A 25,304-nucleotide genomic window follows, 5' to 3' on the forward strand; every position below is an offset into this window, starting at 1 on the left:
CGAGAGAGAACTGACAAGCAGATGGAGATAGATGATGGTGACAGTGCGGCTGTATGGAAGGTGGAGGAGCTGTTGTGTAGGTGGCTGGTGTGCGTGAAAGGGAGGATGATGGTGCAACGGCGATGGCGACCGAAGAGCTACGGTGAACAATTAAGGGTGATAGAGTTAGTGGTGGTGGGTTGTTGGCTTGGCTGTGAGGCTATAGAGGCGTGCACAAGGGAGTCGTGAGGGGAGAGGGAAGAATATGATGGTGAACAGTGATGGAGAATAGTGGCAGGGCAGATGGTGAAAGAGAATAGAGCTTAGGTTTTTTCTTTTGTTTTTGTCTCCCCCGCCCTGTGTGTTCTGAATGTGTGTGTTTGCCCCCCCCCCCCCTATTTATAAAACAAACAAACAAACCCTAATATCTAAGCTCCCCCTCTTTTTTCCTTTTTATTATTTTTCTTTATTTTCTTTTTATTTTCTTGCCAACATAAAGCCCTAAAATAAAAATAAAAACAACGACTCGATCTAAAAATTCCAGAACTCAATTAAAATTTTGAAAGGCTCAATCTAATATGTCCAGACTCAATTTAAAAAATATAGGGACCCTAAAAATAAAAGTTTCAAATTTTAAAAATGTTGGGATTCAATTTAAAATAACCGGACTCAACTGAAACACTCAAACTCAATATAAAAATAACTCGGGATTCTTTAAAAATACACCGGGACTCAATCAGACCCTCCTATTCCCAGGAACACAAGGTCAACTTTTTAGTACGCCAAGTCTTCCTAGAACGGCTTGGTTAAAATTATAGTGTCTACAGTTCCTATTCAATTTGTGTTTCCATTGCGCATTGGTGTATACTTTGCACAACACCAAATGACACTATTAACATCCACTAGGATTGGGTTATGATATGACAAACATCTCGTGAAAGCCTTTTGGCATAACAGAGGGTTGTATATTGCCTAATCAAAATTGATTAAAAAACTATCAATCCTAGAGAAGATGGGGCTGCAGAATATTAGTTGGTCGTAGAAACATAGAACACTAATTAATAAAGAGAGGTCCATTAGTTCCCAATGGGATACGAAATCTATAAATTGCTCCATGTATTTATTCATCATATTTAAGCTTGATCTTTCGAAGGGAAACCTTATCTCATTGAAGTCATAGCATATGCATCAAGGAAGGGGGATAGTTCTTTTTGTCGCCAAGAGTTCATTCCTTAATTTTCCTTTTCTAGCACTACTGTTGTGACGACCTGCTATTTAACTGGTTTTTTTTTTTTTCTATAACATTTAACATGCTCTGATACCATACTAGATTAAACCCAACAATCAACCTAAACAACGAGAAGCGGAAATCAAATAAACATAACCATATATAATTATATACAATACTAGGGTGCTAAAAGGTTTTTGACATATACATGTACGACTATTCCCCAAAATACCCTCAACTGGGTTAGGGTTATACAAAAATACTCCAAAAACATACAATTGTCGACTGATAGGGCAATACTAAAGCCCCTCTATCTGCGAGTCTGGTCTGCTCGCTTAGTTAGGTCGCCTGAAAAATGTTAAAGTAATTGGGATGAGCCAACGCTCAGTAAGACGAAATATGCTATTGCTAGTGTGTGGCAATTGAGTTACAATATTAGGAAAATCTATTGCTATATAATCATGTATAATTAGATCTGTAAATACAGTACAAGTAATAGGAACCACCACCATTTACATATTGCTTAACATATCTATATTTTAGGTTTCTACTCAAAATAGGTCTAATGTACATAAGCATATTCTATGTCCCTGTAAATTCGTATGTACATAATAATAATTGAAAACTTCCCTGTGGATAACTGCGTGTCATGATTTAACCCCTCATGACAGGGTTGTGCAGCCCGTAGGCGGGATCTATCCTTACTGGACGACCAAGGTAAATCACTATACTCCCTCATTCAGATCGTCCACTCCTCAACCCATATCTGATGGCATTCTGACCATGCGGCGCCGGCGGTAGCCCCGTAACAAAATCCATGGATACGTGGTCCCACTTCCATTTAGGAATGAAAAGTGGCTGCAAATGACCAGCCAGCCTCCGGTACTCAGCCTTAACTTGCTGGCATGTCAAACACTATTGCACAAATTCTGTTATTTCCCTCTTCATGCCACTCCACCAGAAATACTCTCGCAGATCACTATACATTTTCGTGCTGCCCGGATGGACAGTGTATAGAGATCTATGTGCCTCCTGTAAAATCGTCCTTCTGATGCTGTCATCTACAGACACACACAATCTGGTGCGAAATCTCAGAGCCCCATTGTCAGAAATGCTGAATTCTTCTCTATAACCATCCTGTATTTTAGCGATCACTTCAGCCAATTCTGGATCATCCCTCTAAGCAGTTTTAATCTTTTCAAATAACATGGGCTATACCACTAGACTAATAATAAGCATCTGAGGATCATCCTCCACTAATTCCACACTGAATCTTTCTAAGTTCATCTTAATCGGGTGCTAAATAACTGCGGCTAGTTGTGCTGTATTTTCTTATTTATGGTTTAATGCATCAGCTACTACATTTGCTTTACCTAAGTGATAACTGATGGTGCAGTCGTAATCCTTAATGTGTTCTAACCATCTCCTCTGGCACATATTCACATTTCTCACCATATAGGTAATGTTTCCAGATCTTCAGTGCATGTACAACCATAGCCAATTCTAGATCCTGAGTAGGGTAGTTCTTTTCATACTCTTTCAATTTTCTAGACGTATACGTGACCACCCGACCATGCTGCATCAGTACACAACAAAGCCCTTTCAAAGACGCGTCATTGTAAATAACATAACCATCACCTCCCAATGGAATCGTCAGTATTGGTGCAGTGATGAACCGTTGCTTTAATTCCTGGAAGCTCTACTCGCATTCTTGATCCCACAAAAATCTAGCATTTTTCTTGGTCAAATGCATGAGAGGTCCTAACAAAGCTAAAAACCCCTTAACAAATCGACGGTAATAACCTGCCAGTCCCAAGAAACTTCTAACTTCCTGCATATTCTTTGGCTTTACCCAATTCACTACCACCTCAATCTTGCTGGGATCTATTGAAATACCGTCTCCTGAGATCACGTGGCCTAAAAATGCAACTTGCTTAAGCCAGAATTCACACTTTCTAAACTTGGCATAGAGTTTCTCTTCCCTAAGCGTCTGCAGTACCTGCCTTAAATGCATCTCATGATCCTCAAAATTCCCCGAGTACACCAGTATATCATCAATGAAAACTACCACAAATTGATCTAGATACTAGTGAAAAACTCTATTCATCAAATCCATGAACACAATGGGGCATTTATCAGTCCAAACGGCATAACGAGGAATTTGTAGTGCCCATATCTAGTCCTGAAAGCCATCTTTGCAACATCTTTCGTTTCTACCCTCACTTGATGATACCTTGATCTAAGGTTAATCTTGGAATACACCTATGTACCCTGAAGCTAATCAAACAAATCGTTTATATGGGGTAGAGGATATTTATTCTTAATAGCAACCTTATTGATTTCTCTGTAATCAATACACATCCTCAAAGACTCGTCTTTCTTATTTACGAACAACACTAAAGCTCCCTATGGTGATACACTAGGTCGTATAAATCCCTTTATCAGGAAGTCTTGCAACTGATTCTTCAATTCTCTCAACTCAACTGGAGCCATACGATAAGGAACCTTAGAAATTGGTGCCGTCCTCGGAGATAGATTTGTGGGAAAATCCACCTCGCGTTCGGGAGGCAACCCTGGTAGCTCCTTTGGGAAAACATCTGAGAATTCTCGTACCACTGGGGTTCTGTCGATCTTCAATTCATTTTTAGATGCTTCTTTCACAAACGCTATAAACCCCTGACCTCCATCCAGAAGTAATTTATTAGCTTGCACAGCAGATACCACTGCGATGGCACCCGTACATGTGAACCAGCGAATCTGAATTTCTGCTCACCAAAGGGGTCTAAAAACTACCTCTTTCTAATGACAGTCAATACTGACGTGATTGGCAACCAACCAGTCCATACCTAGTATTATATCAAACCCACACATATCAAATACAATCAAATCAGCTAGTAACACTTTCCCATGAATTTCTATCGGATAGCCCCTAAGTCCCCTCTGACATCTGTTCACTGAACCTGATGGTGTTGCTACTGACAACGCTATATCTAATGACCGTATCTCACTCTCAGATAATTTAACATAAGATGCAGAGATGAAAGAATGAGTAGCACCAGAGTCGAATAAAACAACAACTGGATATGATAACACAGTAAATGTACCTGTCACCACATCCGCAGCAGCCTCTACATTACTCGGCGTCAAAGCGTATACTCGCACTGGGGCCATATTGCTCTACTGGCCACCACGAGGCACCTGATATCCTCCTTGAGCTGCTTGATATCCTCCCCTATAGGGCCTGGGAGCTAGATCCTAATCTAGCTGACCTGGGCATTCACGTACCATGTGGCCGGGTCTCTCGCAGCGATAACACACACCTCTGCCTACCCGGCACTCTCCCAAATGATTTCTTCCATACCGGGTAAATTGGCGTACCCTGATTCCTATGAGGTCCTATCAATTGCCTCTGATCTCCCCTATCATGACCTCCTCTCCATGGACCTTTACTAGAGCCTGTCTGAAAGCCCTGAGGTGCAGGCCTCTTCCTCTGACTCCGAGCTGCTATACCCCTGTGTATACCACTTTCGATGATCGCAGCTCTATCTACAACCTCTATAAATTTCTAAGCTTTGAAGTCAATCACCTGCTCAAATAAATTCTACCTCAGTCCCTCCTCAAACTTCCTTACCTTTTTTCTCTTCATCAGAGGCTAGATGCGGAGCAAAACGCAACAACTCGATAAACCAAGCCATGTATTGGGATATGGTTATCAGCCCTTGTACCAAATGCATAAACTCTGCTGCTTTCGTGCTCCGAATGATAGTAGGGAAATACCACTCGAAGAACAGTTCCTTGAATCGATCCCACGTCACTGGTACTGGAACCGGCCTCTGCTCCTCTATTAGTCGCGTTGATCTCCACCGACACTTTGCCTCCCCTGTCAACATAAATGCTGCAAATACTACCTTCTACTCATCCATACAAGGAAGCACAACCAGTGTCTCCTCGATATCTTGGACCCAATTTTCACCTACAATTGGGTTATCACCTCCAGCAAAGGATGGGGGCTTCATCCGCGTAAACTGCTTGATCGAGCAGCTATGCTCCCTAGAGCTCCTAGCCATCTCAGTCATCACGTGCTAAGTGACACTACGCAGCACAACATCTGTATCTCCTCCACCTATGCTAGAAGATCCTGGCTTATCTTCCCCAGCATTCGTGCCACTGCTTCCTAGGTCCATCCTGAAACAGGAAACACACTTAAGCAACTTATCTCTTATACATACCTATCCTATACCAATTCAAAATTAATTACCTTCCTTGATGTTACCCAATATCCATTTTTGTCACCTAGACACACGACCTGATAATAGTTTACTATGATTTTTCTAAAATCGTCACCCCAGGAAAAATACAGAAACCACCACAGAAATCCTATATCTAGACAATCGAACACACTTTAAATCCTTTTCCTAATCTCTGGTATTGCTTCCGATGCACTCTAAAGTCTACAGAACCTAGCAACCTAGGTTCTAATACCAAATTATGACAACATGCTATTTAACTGGTTTTTTTTTTTTTTTCTATAACATTTAACATGCTCTGATACCATACTGGATTAAACCCAACCATCAACCTAAGCAGCGAGAAACAGAAATCAAATAAAAATAACCATATATAATTATATACAATACCAGAGTGTAGAAAGCTTTATTAAATATACATGTACGACTGTTCCCCAAAATACCCTCGACTGGGTTAGGGCTATACAAAAATACTCCAAAAATATACTCACTGTCTACTGACAGGGCAGCACTGAAGCCCCTCTATCTACGAGTATGGTCTGCTTGCCTACCTAAGTCACATGAAAAAAGTTAAAGTAATTGGGATGAGCCAACACTCAGTAAGACGAAATATGTTATTGCTAGTGTGTGGCAATTGAGTTACAATATTAGGAAAATATGTTGCTATATAATCATGTATAATTAGATCTGTAAATACAATACAAGTAATAGGAGCCACCACCATTTACATGTTGCTTAACATATCTATATTTTAGGTTTCTACTCAAAATACTTCTGCTGGATCTCCATAGCTGTCAACACTAGTTTTCTGGATTTCCTGCTCAACGCATTAGTTACCACGTTTGCTTTCCCCGGGTCTTTCCCCAGGTGATAATTGATGGTACAATCAAAATCCTTTATCAGCTCCAACCATCTTCTCTGCCTCACATTCAGTTCCTTCTGCATAAAGAAAGACATTAAGCTTTTGTGGTCGGAGAAAATCTCATATTGCTTACCGTATAGGTAATGCCTCCAAATTTTCAATGCGTGTACCACTGTAACCAATTCAAGATCATGTGTAGGGTAGTTCTTTTCATATTCTTTTAACTGCCTGGACGCATACGCCACTACCCTTCCATGTTGCATCAATACACAGCCAAGTCCCTTCAAGGACGCATCACTGTAAATAACATACCCCTTGCCCCATAATGGGATAACCAATACTGGTGTTGTGACTAATCTTTGCTTCAGTTCTTGAAAAATCTGCTCACAGCTATCATCTCATTCAAATCTGACATTCTTCCTTGTCAATCGTGTCAAAGGTCCTGACAAGGCCAAGAATCCCTTAACGAAACGGCAATAATAGCCATCTAGCCCCAAGAAAGTCCTAATCTCCTAGACATTTCTTGGTCTAGCTGTGATACCCCATGGATGAAAGACTTAAAAAGGATTAGATGTTACTATTAATATCGACAAGGTGCACCTTTCTTTTTGGGAGTTTTCCCATAAGAACTCCACGGTTAAACGTGCTAGGCTTGGAGCAATATTGGGATGAGTGATTGTTGACCTGATTGGTCACGCCCTGTTTTGATAATGACAAATACTCTTGGTACTAATGGCTGTACTGAGAACTGCGTGCAGGTTCACCTTGTGCGCGCTTTAGGACTAAAAGACTTATCATGATGGCGTGCGGTGTTCGTGCTGATGAATGAAAAATCTTGTGATGCATTTGTATTTATTATTTAGTTTCTTCATTCTAGGATGTAATTTTATTATGGACTATACACTCATATGGCTTGTAATAATTTGCATCATGCATGATAGGTAGGTATGCTCAAATCGACCTTAGTTGGACATTAGGTACCTACACGGACCATAGAAAGACCTTAGGATTTTCCCCTCGGTTGACTGACATCAGACTTTTTCGGTGTCTTCAAATTGGACCCCAAGTGCCCTAGGACACTCACACTTTCACATATATTTGTTAGGCACTTGAATAGGGCTTATTTGCTTTAATACGGGACTGAAATGCACACACGATGCACTTTCGATCGACCAGCCAAGCTAGTTCATTTTGGCCTGGTTGACTGAAACTCCCTTGGGTCAAAGTTTAACCACCCGGTTGACCAGCCAAGGTAGTTCAAAAGGCCCTGGTCAACCGAAACCCCCTGGGGTCAAAAGTTTGACCAACTGGTCGACCGAAACTAGTAGTTCAAAAGGGCCTGGTCGACCAAAACCCTCTTGGGTCAACTATTGACCATCTAGTCGACCGAGAACATTTGTTCTCCAGCTACCTGGTCGACTGAAGGGTCCTCGAGAGAATTCCCAGCGGTCTGGTCGACCGAACCAGGCAGTTCAAAATGCCCTGGTTGACGGAAACTTGAAAAATTGGGAAATCGCCCTCTCCTGGTCAACCGAGCCTTCAATTCAAAAGCCCCGTGGTCGACCGAACCATATGTGTCCTGGTCGACCGAAACCTTTCTGGTCAACCGGACCTCTCGAGTTGCCCTGATTTTTACCGCAGTTAAACACTTTTTAAATAGGGTTAAAATATTTAAAAGGTCATTAAACTTTCCTAATTATTCCCAATAGGTCCCCAACGGTCAAAAATACCTCCTTGCCTATATATACCCATTCATTTATCATTATTAGCAAGGATTAGCAAAACTTGATTAGGGCAAAACTCTCTCAACTCTTAAAATCCTATATTAGCCAAATACTTCTTGTAAACACTCACATACTATTTAATCTTGATTTCTCTAAGCATTGTGGGTATTTCTATAAGGCTATAGTGTGTAATCTCTCTAGCTAATACTCTCTTTTGGTATAAAGTTTGATTGATTTTATTTGAGAGTATAGCCTAAAGTTCTTCCATGGATTTCATTTGATAAATCTTGTGTGGGAAGACTTTGAGGGTTGTGGTTCTTGCATTGTTGTTGCAAGATACCTAAACTTAGATTTTCTGTGCAAAAATCCTTTTGCGAAAAGCTAGTCTTTCAAACAACTCCATTGTGCTTTAGACATTAAAATATTGTATTGAGTTTGTTTGATCTATCTTGCTTAGCATATTTGAAACCTTGATCTGATTTTGTGATATTCGAATATTGTATTTCAAATCTTGCTTAGATACACACTCTAGATCTTGATTGATTATCATACTTGATTGAGTGTTTAGCACACATTAGAGCACTAAGCATATCTACATATCATTCGTGCTTGCTTTATTGATTGAGCTGTATTGGTGCACATATATGCTTTTCTAGAAGCATATTTTCATGTACAAATTTTATATACATCTGTTGTATTTCCAGGCACGGACTTGAAGAGAGAGACTAGCCCTAGAATAGTCCCGAATTGGCTTAGACCCAGTTAGGAAAGCTAGGTGCGTCGTCCTGTTAAGGCGTGTAGGTTGAGGTTAGCCCCACTAATTGACCTGGTTGTAAAGGTTGAGGTCAGCTCTGTGCTAATTTACCTGGTTGTTCAGGTGACGCTCCACTTGTTAAGTGAGTCTATAGTGGTAATCCTTGTGCTTGTTGGCCAAGGCGGGCATGTAGGCAATTTGGCCAAACCTCGATAACATTTCTGGGTGTCGTCGCTTTTATTGCTTTATTGTGCATACCTGGTTAAACGTTTATTGCAGTTTAAATTCCATTGTATATTTACATTGATTTATTTTACATGCACTAAATTGACCTTAAGCTTGTGTAATACTATTGTTAGTAGTTTGACCTAAGGCAATAAATTTTAAACTACCAATTCACCCTCCCCCCCCCCTCTTGGGATTGCACCAAAGCTAACAGTGACCTCCTGGGAAATTTTCTCAGGAAGTGTGTGAGTGAGGACAAAACACACTGAAAAGGACACATGTTGGTTTGTGGGGCCAGTCATTAGTCTGATAAGGTCCGCCCCCTATTGTCTGGTCCAGGTGGAGGAAAAGAGACGCAGTGCTCCCTGGCAGATCTAAGTTGGGGCATTACAAATGGTATCAAAGCCAACACCCAGCCGGAAGTGTGATGAGATTCACATTACCTGGGTTTGGAAATGTGGGTTCGCAACGAGGACATTGTGTTCTATAAGTGGGGTAGAATGTGATACCCTATGGATGAAAGACTTAAAAAGGATTAGATGTTACTATCCATATCAACAAAATGCACCTTTCTTTTTGGGAGCTTTCCCATAATAACTCCATGGTTAAGCGTGTTTGGCATGGAGCAATATTTGGATGGGTGACCTCCTAGGAAGTTTTCTTAGGAAGTGTGTGAGTGAGAACAAAACACATTGAAAAGGACACGTGTTAGTTTGTGGGATCAGTTATTAGTCTGATAAGGCCTACCCCTTGTTGTCTGGTCCAAGTGGAGGAAGAGAGACACAGTGCTCCCTGGCAGACCCAGGTTGGGGTGTTACACTAGCCCAATTCACTACCGCCTCAATCTTACTAGGATCCACAGAAATACCGTCTCCAGATACAACATGCCCTAAGAACACGACCTTCTCAAGCCAAAATTCACATTACTGAACTTGGCGTACAATTTCTTTTCTGGAAGTGTCTACAAAATCTGCCTCAAGTGCGTCTCATGCTCCTCATAACTCTTTGAATAGACTAGTACATAATCAATAAAAATAACAACAAAATGGTCTACGTATTGGTGGAAGACTTTGTTCATCAGGTCCATAAATACAGAGGAGCATTCGTCAGACCAAACGGCATAACAAGAAACTCGTAATACCTGTACCTGGTCCTGAAGGCCGTCTTCGAGACGTCTTCTACTTTCACTTTTACTTGATGGTAGCCGGATCTAAGGTCAATCTTCAAATACACCCGTGTACCCTAGAGCTGGTCAAACAAATCATCGATAAGTGGTAGAGGATACTTGTTCTTGATTGTCACTTTACTAATCTCCCTATAGTCTATACACATCCTCATAGTCCTGTATTTCTTCTTTACAAATAAAAATGGAGCTCCCCACGGAGATACGCTGGGTCATATGAAGCCTTTATCAAGTAGATCTTGCAACTGATTTTTCAATTCTGCCAACTCTGCTGGCACCATCTGGTAGGGTACTTTAGAAATCGGCATTGTACCTGGAAGTAGATCAATAGAGAAATCTACCTCATGATCGGGTGGCAAGCCTGATAACTCATCTAGGACAACATCTATAAACTCCTTTACTACAGGCGTGCTAGCAAGTTTCACTTCATTGTCTGATGTCTCCTTTACAACAGCCACAAACCCCTGACAACCACTCAGCGACAGTCTTCTGGCCTGAATAGCTAAAACGAATTGTGGCGGGGATTGTACTCACGAACCTACAAACTTGAATTATGTTTCCTCCGGAGATCTAAATATCACTTCTCGTGCTTGGCAATCTATGCTGGCAAAATTGGCCACTAGCCAATCCATGCCAAATATAATATCAAACCTATGCATGTCTAACACTATCAAATCAGCACACAAGATCTTTCCTTGAATATCAATTGGACAAAGTCGGAGCACTCTACTATACCTCACTGCTAACTCAGTCGGTGTAGACACCTGCAATTCAACATCTTATGGTTGTGTTTCAGCCCCATATAATTTAACACACCTCAAAGACACGAACGAGTGCGTAGCTCCTGAATCAAATAATGCAATGACTTTAAAAGAAAACATAACAACCATACTTGTCACCACGTCACCCTTCGTCTCAGCCTCACCCGTTGTCAGAGTAAACACCCTGGCTGGAGTCGTATTCCTCTGCTAGCCCCCACGTGGCACTTGATAACCTCCTAGGTATGGTCTGGGAGCTAAAACAACATCTGATGGGTGGGGTAGGGCAATCTCGCACCATGTGCCCCGATCTACCACAACGATAGCATACCACACCACCATTTGGTGGTGTAGGAAAATCTCACACCATATGCACCGATCTACCGTAGTGATAGCACACCATACCACCAGCTCGACACTCCTCCAGTGCCTCATACCAAAAATTTGACAGACTGGAGGACGCTGTCCTATTTGCACCTCGCGTTCTCTCGTCTCCTGCCTCTGTCCTCTACCATGATTACCTCTCCTTCACTGGCCCGGTCTATGACCCTGCTGGTAGCTGGTAGATGCAGATCTCTTCCTCTGTCCCTACTCCTCTTCATCGAGAAGCTCACCAATCTCTTCCAGGGCTACCCTGTCGACTAACTCGGCAAAGTCCTAGATCCGCAGCACCACCACCTACTTGAATATGCTCTGTCTCAAGCCTCTCTTGAACTGTCTGGCCTTCCTCACCTTATCAGGAACAATATATGGGGCAAAACAAGAGAGCTCGATGAAACGTGCTGCATACTGCAGGACAGATAACTGTCCCTACCTCAGACTCAGGAACTCTTCTACTTTAGCCTCCCTGACAGTAGCTAGAAAATACTTATTAAAGAAAAATTCTTTAAACCGGTCCTATGTCATGGCTATAGAGGTCACCCTCTGTTGCTCCAACAGTATCACTGCAGTCCACCACCTCTCGGCCTCTTTTGTTAATCTATAGGTGGCGCAGAGGACCTTCTGTTCCTCTGTACACTGCAACATGTCCAGGAACTTCTCAGTCTCCTGCATCCAATTCTTGGTAGCTATAGGATCAACTCCACCCGAGAATGTCAGAGGATTCATCTTCGTAAACTTCTCTATAGTGCATCTATGACCTGCAGATGGAGCACTCTGCTCCCTCGAGCTCCTAGCGATCTCAGCCATTACTTGCTGAGCCATGCTACGTAATACCACGTCAGAGTCGGTCCCAACTGCACCTGATGGTCCTGCTCCATGACTGCCACTCACATGGGCACTATTTGCTTCTAGATCCATCCTAAAAAATAGTAGTTACAACTCTGTAATCCTAACCTCATAATTTACCCACCTATCCTCACCACTTATTTCAACATTTCTAACTCATTTCTAATCCCCAGTCTTATATTCTAGGAACACAACCCGACAATAGCTTACTATGGTTTTCCTAAAATTGTCACCCTAGGAAAAACACAAAAACTACCACGGAAGTTCTGCCTCTAAATTGTAGAACAACCTTAAATCTTTTCCTAGACTCTAGTATCGTTTCCACTACATTTTAGAGTCTACAGAACCTAGCAACCTAGGCTTTAATACCACACTGTGATGACCTGCTCAAATTTCACACACACACACACACACACACACATATATATATATATATATATATATATATATATATAATATTACAATTCCTAACTCAGCAGATCATAATACACCTGGACCCGTGGGTACCAGGGACAAATCAGAACACAACACGGAAGCCTAAGCAGTAGGAAACATATAATCATAGTATTATAAACACAAAACATCCATCTCATTACACAAATACCAGAGTCACTATATCCACAGTAATTCCATATATATACATCCCAGAAAATAAGATCTAGGGACATTTCCCTAAAATCTAACTGTCCCTACAAAACTTACCCTTCAAAAATGGTAGATAATTGCTCTAAATCAGCGGGGCTTTTCCCGCTCTCCTATCTGGGGCTCCTGAAAAGTTTATAAAATTTAAGGGTGAGACACCTCATAGGAAGGGAAATAAAGTAATACTAGTGTGTGGCAACATGAGTATTCCGTGTTATATATATACACCATACAGAACATATCCGATAACTGTGTTGTCAAATCTGGGAAAACATATATATATCAAATCATGGCAGAACATACTGCATTTTCATAAACAAGTCTCATCTCATAAAATAATAATAACATAAAACATTCCTAGTAGGTTAGCTGACTGTTGTTATGTATTACCCCCACATGACTGGGTTGTGTGGCTCGAAGGCGGGACTTGGCAATGATTGGCCGACCACTGCCAAGTCAATGATACAGTCTGTAAGTCCGATGGGTCTGCCAGACCTGGTTCGTACACCAAGGGCGATCACACACTTCTTAAAAACCATATCAACCATCCAATTTCGCACCACTCTATACAGTGACGTTAACACAAATATCATGATCACGAAGACCATGGACACATAGCAATGGTATCGTGCCAGTGCTAGCCTAGACCAAGTCAACCAGGTTCTGATATCATATACATATAATGAAAATGTGATACATGGATATCTCATATCATTAATTTTCACATTAATCATATCATTTTGCATATATACGTATATCATTAAAATCATCGGCCCGTACGCCGGTATTACATATTTTATCATAGCTCGACCCGTACGCCGACAAATCATAGCACAACCTGTATGCTGGCAAATCACATCATAGCACAACCCGTACACTGGCAAATCACATCATAGCACAGCCCGTATGCCAGCAAATCACATCATAGTACAGCCCGTACTTTGGCAACTCACATCATAGCACGACCCATACACAGGCAACACAAATATATATATATATATATATATATATATAAATCTTGGCCCGTACACCGGTTTTCCCATTATAAAAATCCATATCATAATCCCATTCCAGAAAATAGTATTCCATAACATTTTATACTCATGCCACGTTTAATGGATTTTCCACGTATTCAACATATCATCATTTAAATAGTATTTTTCCAAATATAAATCATATATATATAAGCATATTTACTTTTCAGAAATCAAATACTATATATACATACATTTTCTCAAAAAGAACTACCTTAGTTTATCCCCTTACTTAACTACTGAGAAAGCCCCCAAAACAAACTAGTCTAACTCCCGTAGGATTTCCCGACCAATACGCTGAAAATGAAAACTCCCAGTATTAAATTTCAGTCTTTTCATGCATACATCATTTCTTATAATTACCACAAGACCAAATTTGACTTAAAAAGTCTTACCTCAACTCAGGGATGATTTCCAACTAACTTTTACTAACAATCCACTCTGGTAGAGTTGGAGAGAACTTCGCCAGGAGCGTCGTGGTGACTTCAAATCGTCGATCCGGCGTAAATTTGGCTCGGAATCGAAGAGAGAGAGAGAGAGAGAGAGAGAGAGAGAAAATCGAAGGCAGGAGAAAGAGGAGTGAAGCTTGCTTAATGATGAATTTTAAATCTGGATTTTGATATTTATAGAGCAGAGGATTCGTCAATGAGCCACGTCATTTGTCAACGAGTCCTTCAATAATTTTGTCGACGAAATTCAATTGGTTCAAAAACCCCTCTCGGTATTCCCTTGTCAACGAATTCTATCTTCGTCGATGAATTTTCTTAAGCCCTCGTTGGCGAATCCCCTGTATTCATCGACAAGTCCTCTGGGTATTTCATTTTCTCTTTATTATTTAAATTTCATATTTATTCGGATCGTTACAAATATTCTAGTGTTATAAATTTTCATAAAGTTGTTTTATTGCATTGGATCTTGTCCTCATGATTGAACCTTTATGATTTTGTTTAGTGTTCTTCAATGTCAAATTATGCTTTTGGTTTGCACTTATAGTTGCAATTTTACATCTTGTTATCACTTTATGAGTGAATCTAGTACTTGGTTTCATGCCGTTGCTTCGAGGAGGGAAGGAGTGACACATGTCCATAGCCATGCATGGCAACTTGGATCCCTTCTTCCATCCCTTACAATTCTTCACTATTTTATCACTACCCTCACATCTCTACTCCACGGAGAAAATATTAGGTAAATCCAGTGTATACATGAAATCTAATATTATTTCATTTTGTCATTTATACAAAATAGTGCTTAATTTAATAAAATATATACATATAATGAAATCATGCTAGATATGGTGTATGCGCCTTTTTCTTTGCTTTAAGACTATCATTCGTCACAATCATAACCTATCGTGATAAACATAGAAGATTGCAATGTATGGTATTACATCATGACAAGAGTTACTTAACATCAAATTTTCAATAAAAAATGATTTGTTTATATAACACCAAAGATTACAACATGTTCATATAAAAACTTATCCAATTAATTAGTGATCATAGGATCTATTCAAAAGAATAATCAACAATTTTTTTACTAGTACAGTGCTAAGTAATGTTAAAAAAAAAAAAGGAAGGAGAATTGTCTTAATAAAATGTAGAATATTATTTGGGATTTGTTGCATGTCCTTGTGGTGATTTGGCAAGACGGAGCCTTCTCTCTTGCGATAGTATTTTAGCAAACCTATAAGAACATAAAGTTTCATATTAACATTAGAATATGAGATAACATTATATATATAAACAAAAACATGCACGCGCGCGCGCACACACACACACACACAAATGCTAGCTTTCCCCATCTAGTTAAAAATTCAATATCCCCATCCACCTAACACAATTTGCCACATCTGAGAACCTCATGTAGTATTAAAATTATGAGAAATTATTAAGTCATGTAGTAGAAATTGCATAAATTGTTGGTCACTTCATGTGTACACATGCCTTTTGTTTAAATATGAGACACAAGTTCTGCAGGTCCTACTTTTAATATTGTGTTTATCATAACTGTGATGTTATGATCCACATAGAAGATGACACAAATTAAACAAGAGGCACATAAACACATGTAGTGGTGGACGTTTCCTATAATCTTCAAATTTGAAATGTTATTAAAGCCGAAATTAACCTTTTAATTTAAACTTTCCTATAGACATTTATAATCATTCAAAATTCAAAAGTTACATAATTAAGCCTCCCAACTTAGTAAGTTATCATGAACTTATCCCTTGATTTGCGATTCCTTTTTTGCCCCCAACTGCAAACCCTTTTCTCATTTAGACTCTCTTCCAAGTCGGACTAGAACACTAGACTCAATTAGTTTCTTAATAGTTTGATAAGCCTAGCAGTGTCAATATGAGCATGTGTGTATATTAAGATAGTATTCAACATTTTGTATCTATCCTAAGCAGTGTCCTGGGACGGATCCCACATGCATATGTGAGTTTACATATGTGACATCTATTCTTGTGTCTAGTTGATACAGTAGCCAAGATACATACATATCCAATAGTTATTACTTGATTTACAAGGAGTAATTAACACCACAAGTATATATGTTTTGAACTTGTACTTTGGTCTGTTTCAATATAAATCATAAGGACAAACTTGACAAAAGTCCATTTTTTGTTTGCACCTACTGAGACAAACACGTGGGGCTCAATCCTATCTATAACTAAGACATGATGAGGATATTCCAAAAGAAAATTCTTACCTTATATTTGGAGAGATCATATATTTGGAATTGTATTGGATTTGGATAAGATGTGATATAAAAGTATACTGAAATTTGTCTAAATCCATCTAAATCTAAATATGGGATATGAAATCCATGCTTCCAAACACAATATTAATTATTTTCTCTGATTTAATACCTGCTGAGTGCTTTCTCATTAGATTCTTGATCACCAGGAGCAGTCTCGAAGATGCCCGTATCCAAATTCACCCTGGAAACTGGTTTCTTTAGCAATCCCTCACCAACTTTCACAAGCTCTTCCATATTCTCTTTCGTGGCTACATCAACCGAAGACAACACCCTGCTTAACGTGTCGTCCTGCATTACATTATTTTCCAACACGCATCTAGACAATGTCAAATACACTGTTTGTTTAGCAAGAAAATTCAAACCAAGAAGAAAATTATTTTACTTTCGTTGCATGCACGTGCATATATAATGTCTACCTGTATTCGAAGGTAATTTTTTTCGGATTGAAGGGCTTGGAAAACAGTGGAAATGTGGACGTCGACCATGTCGGCACTTGCTTCGGTGAACACGTCCACTAAGGGGGTGGAACCACCGTGGTTCAACCAACCCAGTACACCCCATTTTGCTGCGTCTTCCGCCGTGTATTTCTCTACGGCTTTGGGCGAGCCTGTGCCCAAGGATATCACCAGAAATCGGCCATAGTCCATCGGTTTGATAGGATAGAAATCAGGATTTTTCCTTTTGATCTCCTTTGTTACCTCGCCCATGGCCAGTAAAGTCTGAAAGAGTAAATATAAAACAATTAATGATCATTAATTGAAGTGAAATGCACACTAAATGGGGACAACTATTTAGTTTTACAGTTGCAAAAGCAACGTTAGAGCCATTGTTATTGCTATTATTATTTTTTTTCAAAGTAAGAAGAATAAATTATTCACTGAAAGATCTCACAAACAAGAGGTTAGGCTTGAGGGCAAAGTTTACACAAATCTTTGTAGTGGTCCCGGAAAACACTGACTGCGACGGTGAAAAGCATTTCAAAATGCTAAACTGAACACACACATATAATTTCATTACCAAAGAAGAGAAAAAAAAAAAAAAAAAAACACATACGGGATTATTTGCAGCCACACCGCCGTCTATTAGGTTGAATTCTCTGACTTTTCCTGAGGGATCTTTGGTTTGGAAATGGTGGGCTGGGAGATAAGTGGGTGCTGCTGAGGTTCCAATGCATATATCCGAGAGACAGGCATCTAAGTTCCTGTTGTTCTTCACCTGGTCACCATGAACAACCATGAAAACCATCAAGAACAATGCATGAAGAAAAAGAAATACATAAAAAAGAGTTACTTAATATATGTGGATGAACAGATCATAGGTATACACGAACATCATAGGAAGAGAAGATGGTGGGCTGGAGATGCTTGACGTCAAATGTTGGGATTACAACGTTGGTTAATGTCTGGTGCAGACGGGTGTCTCCCAGTTTTTCCTTCACAAGGCCGTGCAAATGCTTCCCATCGTATTTTGGCCCCGACAGAGATTTGATTATTTTTGCAAACAAAGCAAATGGCGGACTACTGTTTGTTTCCAGGAAAAAAAAATTGAAGAACATGGGTTCATGTCAGTAACTCTAAAATTTAATTAACTGATGATATGCCTTTTTCAAATCATGCATGCAATACATATCATAATATCTGTTATATATAATAATTTTACCAAGCTTGTGGGAAGATTTTTGGGCAATTGTCAAGGTAGAAGTCCTTGATATCTTTGGCAGCAAACAATGGGCGGCCATCTCCACCGGGGCTAGCGAGCATGGCCGTCACAAGACCCCCCGTGCTTGTTCCCGCAAGCACATCAAAGTAGTCTGCAATTCTTGCACCTTCACCGTCCAGCTTCTGCATTGATAGATCGAGGAGCAAAAAAAAATTAAGCACAAGTTAGCTGTGTATAGATTGAGTTAGTTCGTTAATTAGGTCGGAAAATAAACATCGAACCTTACCGAGACAAGAAATGAGATGAATCGACATGCGCGGATAGGTACGTACCTGCAGTTCAGACTCTAGGAAGCTGAGGAGAATTCCTGGGATAATCCCTCGTATTCCACCCCCATCAATGCTGAGAATAGTGATTAGGTCTCCAAAAGTTGGGGGCTGTAGGTGAAAGCTTCTTGACTTTCTGTATGCTGTTGCTTCCATGAATATAGATTGGTCAGCTACCTGAGATACAACCCCAAAACTATTAATACTTTCTCTTATTCTTTACATTTTATGTGGGTTCGACTTGGATGCTATTCTTTCTCATGGAAAAAAAAATCTTCAATATTAATTAACTTGATATTTTAGTGACTAAAATATAAAATTTTAAAAGATATGATGTCGTTTTGACGTCGCAAACATGTTTCATATATAGAGGAAAAACATTCTTTAATTAATATGGTGATGGTTACGACAATCGCAAGATCATTAAAAAAAGATAAAACATGGGGCTGATGCTGAGAGTGGTCCATGCCCAGCCTGTATTACAACAAAATTACTATAGGCCGTGTATTTTAGCAAGCATGCCCACAAGATAACTGCACAACGTGGGGCTGATGCTGAGAGTGGGTACATGCCCAGCCTGTACATAATAAATGTCAAGGAGCATTTATTGCCCTATACAATTTATAAATGTGAGGTCGCCTCTGGTAGTAAAGGCTATTCTAAAATTACCGATTCGGTTCCCTTTGGTATTATGCCAATGAATTATTAAGGGTGCTTTATTAGGCAGGTAACTTTCATTCTTAAATTTGGCGCAGGCCACAGTGTTCAAAATGGTGCGAGATTGGCTAGTCTCCAAATTATTAAAAAAAATTTATAAATATAATAAAATGATTAAAAAAACTATTAATTTAACGTTTTTTTTTATTCAATGTTGCACTTTTCTATTATAAAATGAGCAATATATATCTTTTAGTAAATAAATAAAAGAAAACATTGTAAACCCAATCTCTTATATCCAAACAAGCATCCCTCTAAGATTTTTTACTTGAATTTAATAATTTCATTATAATTAATTAAAATAGATTATATACAATTTTAATCATTCCAATTTTGTGTCAAAAACATTTTCGACTAAAATTTTACTTGAATTTAATAACTTCAATTGCCTTGATTAAAATAAATTTTATTAAATTTTCAGTGATTTCAATTTTACATGCAAGAAAATGCGCCTATGTTTGCCATCTCAATGGGATAAAAATATATTTACTATTGCCGATCATCCGTACAATGCCAGTACTTCCTCTTGAGTGTCAAAAAAATTGTCAAAGAAATTGACTCAAGGCTTTACGAAGTGCTTTCCTTGGTGATGTTGTGCTAATTAAGTTAGTAGACTCATGTATGGCAACATCATTCAACATTAGATAAACACTTTTTAGCTTCATTGAATTTATTGTAATTTTCTTTTATTATGGAAGATAATTCGTGAATACAAATTTTGGATCCCAACTTTGTAGTGGCAACATAGGGTAGATTAAGAGAAAAAGAACAAAAGAATAAATGAACTTACAATGTGTTTTAATGAATAAAGATAACTTATTTGGATAATTAATTTATATATATATATATATATAGACAAGCTAAGGGTCAATGCATATTCCTTCCTAGTGAGCATGATTGATGTACGTTGCAGAGATAATAATGTGAATGTTATTTAGCGCATTTGTTAGGTTGTTGTGACTTTGTCATCTGAAGTCTCCTTTCTTCGGAAAGTAGTTTTGCAAATCTAAAATGAGCAAAAGAAAGAGTAGTATTCATTATTTTTTATATGTATTTTGGTTAGTATCTCAGATAGACAATGGAATAAACTCAATAAACCCTATATGGGAACGTAGGGTTTGTTCCTATGAGTATCTGGAATAAACTCACATATATTTCAAATATTATTCATAAAAATGTATATATGTAGGGCTTATATATCCTTGAAATGTAAATTATTTTTCAGATATATATACCTTTTGAGAGCCTCCTCATTGGTGCCACCATTTTCAACTGGCTCGGACAAGCCGGTCTCCAAATTAACCCATGACATTGGCTTCTTTAATAGCCTCTCCCCAATCTTTACAAGCTTCTTCAAGCTCTCCTTTGTGGCAACATCGACGGATGCGTCTTTCCCGGTGAGTGCGTCCTCCTGGTTTCACAATTTTCAATAGAAATTAATATACAAAACTCATTCAATTCACTCATGAAGATTTCATTTTTAAAATACTAAAAATTAATTAAAGGGAATGTTGCTAATGAATATTAATAATATGAAAAATTTATTCCTCGGCAATTAACCAAACATAAAAAACTGGTTAGGTTCTTTCACAAAATTTTTTTTTTTCTTTCCCCACAATTTTTTTAAATTGCAAAAGTACTGAAATAATTATTACCCAAAACTTTTGATTTGGATTTGTATGAAATTTAGATAAGATATAATATGAAATTATAATAATTTTTTTCTAAATTCACCAAAATCTAAATTGAAGGTGCGAAATTTCTGCTGGCAAATACTATCTTAATGCATACTTAAGTAATACACAATTATATGGAAAATATTCATACATTTTCTCATGTAGATGTTGATTTAGAGAGAGAGAGAGAGAGAGAGAGAGATGGCTGACTTGAATTCGGAGGTAGTTGTTTTCGGAATGAAGGGCTTGGAAGAGGACGGATATGTGGAAATCAACCATGTCGGCGCTGGCCTGGGTGAAGACATCCACTAAAGGGGTGGAGCCGCCGTGAAGCAGCCACCCCAGCGTCCCCCACTTGGCTGCCATCTTCGCATCATACTTCTGCTGGATCTTGGGGCACCCCGTCCCTATGGATATCACCAGAAACCTACCATAGTCCATTGGCTTAATTGGGAAGAAATATGGATTTTCATCGAACACTTGCTTCGTTACTTGGCTCATTGCCACTAAAGCCTGCAATTAATTAAACCACCAGAGTTATAGCACTGTAATTATTAATGCAATGTCCGTATATTAACCATTGCAAGACACAATGTTAGAAACTAATGAAGACTTTTATCACATCACTAATTCATATAAGAAATTAAACGTGTCCTTCTCTTTTACTCCTTTCTATTTATACACGGGCTTTGTTTCATCAAGATTTTGTTTAAACAAATAAAAAGAGCTCAAATATTATTATGAATAAAGTCAGCTTTAATGAGAATGAAAATTACGACAATTCAAAAATTAATGATGTGTAAAATTAAGTTAGTACATGTTTTATTTTCTTTTTCTACTTTAATTTTCAATTAAAAAAGCATAACAAAATAAATTCTTTCACATTTTCCTTCCATTTTTATTTATTTATTTATTTATTTATTTTTTTTGAAGTTTCAAATAAAACCATAGATGTCAAGGTTTTATCCTAATAATGCAAAGTTTTCAAAATCCCATAATGCAAATCTTGGCCTCTCTAATTAAGAAAATAAGAATTTAGGTTTGGTAAAATGCATCCATGATGTCTAACTTCCTTGACTAGACACATTTAAGGTGTGTAATCACACTGGTTTTGCATGCATAAGGTCTACGCACCTATATCTGGTAAGTATGTATATTACTTGGGATGCATTTCTCTGAATGTTGAATATAAATACGTACTAGAAGTTATTAATTATTTTGGTTATATATACCGGATTATTTGCAGCAACACCACCATCGATAAGATTGAATGTGCGGGCATTTCCATCGGTGTCGCAGTTCTTGAAGTGAAAGGCAGGAAGGTAAGTTGGAGCAGCGGAGGTGCCGATGCATATGTCAGCCAGTCGAGCATCCAAACTTGGTGTCTTCTTCACCTGCATCATGTATAGATATCATATACACTCGTACAATTATTTCACAAAAACAATAAATAATTCAAAATATTTTCTCTATTTTTAATTTTCATATTTATTAAAATTGTCCTTGGAGCACTAAACTAAATTTAAAAATATAATGGTAAGTAAAATAATCATAATTACTTTCTAATTTTATTATAAAATTATCAAGGAAGTGAGATTGGCCGGGCTCCGAGAGTGACGGAGGCCGAACTTCTATTACATCAACCTTGGCAGTTGGCATTGACATTGGCATCCACATCATTGGGTAATAGTGTTAATCGCCAATTATATGATAACATGACACCATATTAATCATAATTGAAATGTACACAATTTTCTCCTATATATTCTTTCAATTTTGAAAACGTTGTTTTGACCAATGCGCGTGCGCACGCACACACACGCAAGAACACGTATACAACATATTAAAAAAAAATGAATATGAAAGAAAACAAATAACACGCATACAACATACTTGGAAAAATGAACACAAAAGAGTCAAGTAATTTCTATGTGAAAAACCACAAAACTGAAGTCCAGCAAATCTCCCACTATATCAATGAAAGGATTACAAGTACATATTTTTCTAGTTAATCTAAAGTTTACAAATGTACGAGAAATATGATCGTCAAGAGAGTATAAACTTTGAATAACATCAATATCCGTCACCCTGAGGTGGATTCCAACAAAATACCAGGGAAAGGGTTTTGTCAAGTTGTTATTTGCAATCAACAAATACGAATGCTGATGAATAATCCAGACTAGCTACTAGAAATTATTTTCATGTCAACAAGAGTAATATACTAAAATTTTGTCAAAATCAATCTCTAAATGATCACCTGATCTACATAGATGTAAAAGCAGTGGAAAAAAAATTAATATTTTAATCTTAATTATAATATTAGCTTCAACGATGTAAAAGTGGTAAAATTTTAGGCAAGTAAAATTCTAAATTATAATATTAATTATATAATTATTAAATTTAATTTTAAATGACAGGTATAACCAATACTACAATTATATGCCTACATAATTATAAACATATCTAAATTGAACAAGTAATTATCTACGTATATATTAATTGGTTTAGATAACTAAACCAGACTAACTAGTGCATGCATAATTGCATAATTATTTACATATATATTTGAAATGAATTGTCTCTAACTACAAATTATGTGCATGTATGCATATTAAATAGTTTGAATAACCAAACTAACCCAAGTACTACAAACGTAATTGCGTAATTATATACGTATTAAAACTAAATGTCTATAACTGCATAATATGTTTATAGAGTCCATGGTTATAGCATTATTATGTAGTTTAATTATAATAATAGGTGTAGTAAATACTATAATCATATATTTAAAGAAATATCTAGATCAAACCAATTCCAAAATGCATATTAATTAATAATTATATAATTATGTATCTATTTGAGTGAACTATCCATATTTACTTAATTACAATATAGATATCTGAGCTATCGTATTAATTATGTAATCAATTACATAATTACATAGTATAGAATTTCAAATTGTGTGCATAATAAGTAACATAATTAATACATACATAATTATATAAACCCAAATGAGTCATATAATTAATACATACATATTAATTGGTTCAAATAATAGAATTAAACCAATTATTAGGCCTGGCAAAATGGGTAATGACTCGTCGGGTCACCCGGATCCGCCCGTTTAAAACGGGTTTGGATTTAAAGAAATTAACCCATTTAATATTTGGGCGGGTCACGGGTTAACCCGTTTATAAACGGGTTATCCGGGTTTGGGCGGGTCACCCGGCGGGTGACCCGTTATTTTGAATCCTTAAATCTTAATGGCTTATTTCCAAATTCCAATCCAAATTCCAGCGCCAGCCCAGCTTGCCTTCAGCCTTCACTTCAGATCAGAGACAGACTCACGCAGTCACGCTACAACCTGCATGCTGCACTGCAGTCATGACTTCATGCACACGGCACATGCCTTTGGTCGCCTTCGCCTTCACCCTTCAGGCTTCACGGAATCATGCTTCAGGCTTCACTCTTCAGCAATTCTCACTTCTCAGTACTCAGACTCAGTAGACAGTAGGCCTAAAGGCTCTAAGTCTCTAACCCACGCCAGTACGACACGGCTCTCGAGCCTCCACTCTCAAGCTCTCACCCCTCGCCCTCGGCCTCTCCTGAGTCTCCTCAATCCTCATCTCTGACCTCTCAACTCTCAACTCTCACTCTCTCAAATCTCATTCTCTCCTCTCCTCTCCTCTGGTGTGCTGCTACCTGCCGGACCTGCCGGTGCTGTGAGTTGCTAGAGTCGTCGCCTCCAGGTCTCCTCCAGGCTCCACGGACCAGTGACCACAGCGACTATCATCAGCTCCAGAGGTGAGTTGCAGGGGTGAGTCAAGATTTTTTTATTTTTTAGGGTCTTTATATGACTCTATCTGTTAGACTGTCACTGCCTTACTTACTTACTGATTTATTGGCTTGTTGGCTGTTGGGTTTCATGGATGATGCCATGATGGATTTGTGATGAATAAATAAATTTGTGATAAATAAATAGTACATAAATAAATAGTAGATAAATAAAATAAACTAAGAAAACAAGAAGGATCCTACCATGTTCAGAAGCTAAGTAGAATGAAAATCAAGTAATAATAAAAGAAATTTTTATAATAATGCTTTTTGTGTTTCCCCTACAGAAAATAAAAAAATAATTTGTTGTCACACACACACACACCCAATAACAGATTTGTGTTTATTGTTTAAATATTTCATTATTTTGTTTATTTTATTATTTTTCGGAGTCTTAACTATTTTTCTTTATTAGGGAATTAGTTTGGTGCGAAAGCCCAAGACACCCAGCGTATCCAAAAAATTA

The 25,304-nt window shown here is 38.1% G+C and overlaps 2 protein-coding genes across 5 annotated transcripts; both read right to left on the reverse strand.

The window, feature by feature from the left end:
• Window positions 1-12,891: 12,891 nt before the first annotated feature.
• Window positions 12,892-18,803, reverse strand: LOC131162833 (patatin-like protein 2). 4 transcript variants are annotated; one of them, XM_058119438.1, is made up of 7 exons: window positions 18,618-18,803; window positions 18,286-18,467; window positions 17,951-18,146; window positions 17,680-17,841; window positions 17,043-17,345; window positions 16,736-16,914; window positions 12,892-12,955 (listed from the first exon to the last, which is right to left on the reverse strand). In XM_058119438.1, exons 1-7 carry the CDS (start codon window positions 18,765-18,767, stop codon window positions 12,943-12,945), a joined length of 1,185 nt encoding a protein of 394 aa, XP_057975421.1. In that variant the 5' UTR covers window positions 18,768-18,803; the 3' UTR covers window positions 12,892-12,942. The 4 variants fall into 4 exon arrangements, with proteins under 4 accessions (XP_057975421.1, XP_057975420.1, XP_057975419.1 ...); XM_058119437.1 differs by lacking the exon at window positions 12,892-12,955 and adding an exon at window positions 15,279-15,546 and having other exon boundaries at window positions 17,957-18,146; XM_058119436.1 differs by lacking the exon at window positions 12,892-12,955 and adding an exon at window positions 15,279-15,546.
• A 1,455-nt stretch (window positions 18,804-20,258) lies between these two features.
• On the reverse strand, window positions 20,259-24,630 carry LOC131162797 (patatin-like protein 2). The gene is made up of 5 exons (XM_058119398.1): window positions 24,547-24,630; window positions 22,237-22,398; window positions 21,215-21,517; window positions 20,564-20,739; window positions 20,259-20,334 (listed from the first exon to the last, which is right to left on the reverse strand). The coding sequence occupies exons 1-5, from the start codon at window positions 24,628-24,630 to the stop codon at window positions 20,259-20,261; spliced, it is 801 nt and encodes a 266-aa protein (XP_057975381.1).
• Window positions 24,631-25,304: the final 674 nt, after the last annotated feature.

Source organism: Malania oleifera, chromosome 8 (assembly GCF_029873635.1).
Source record: "Malania oleifera isolate guangnan ecotype guangnan chromosome 8, ASM2987363v1, whole genome shotgun sequence".
Lineage (NCBI taxonomy): Eukaryota > Viridiplantae > Streptophyta > Magnoliopsida > Santalales > Ximeniaceae > Malania > Malania oleifera.

Coding starts and splice junctions, on each gene's coding strand:
- LOC131162797 (XM_058119398.1), bottom strand. CDS start 24,630: ATGAGGATTGAGGAGACTCAGGAGAGGCCGAGGGCGAGGGGTGAGAGC. Junction 21,518..22,236: donor GTGTTGCTGCAAATAATCCG/GTATATATAACC, acceptor AATTAATTGCAG/GCTTTAGTGGCAATGAGCCA. Junction 20,335..20,563: donor AATGAGGAGGCTCTCAAAAG/GTATATATATCT, acceptor TGCTCATTTTAG/ATTTGCAAAACTACTTTCCG.
- LOC131162833 (XM_058119436.1), bottom strand. CDS start 18,767: ATGGAAGCAACAGCATACAGAAAGTCAAGAAGCTTTCACCTACAGCCC. Junction 17,842..17,950: donor TCTCTTCCTATGATGTTCGT/GTATACCTATGA, acceptor CATGGTGACCAG/GTGAAGAACAACAGGAACTT. Junction 17,346..17,679: donor GTGTGGCTGCAAATAATCCC/GTATGTGTTTTT, acceptor TTACTCTTTCAG/ACTTTACTGGCCATGGGCGA.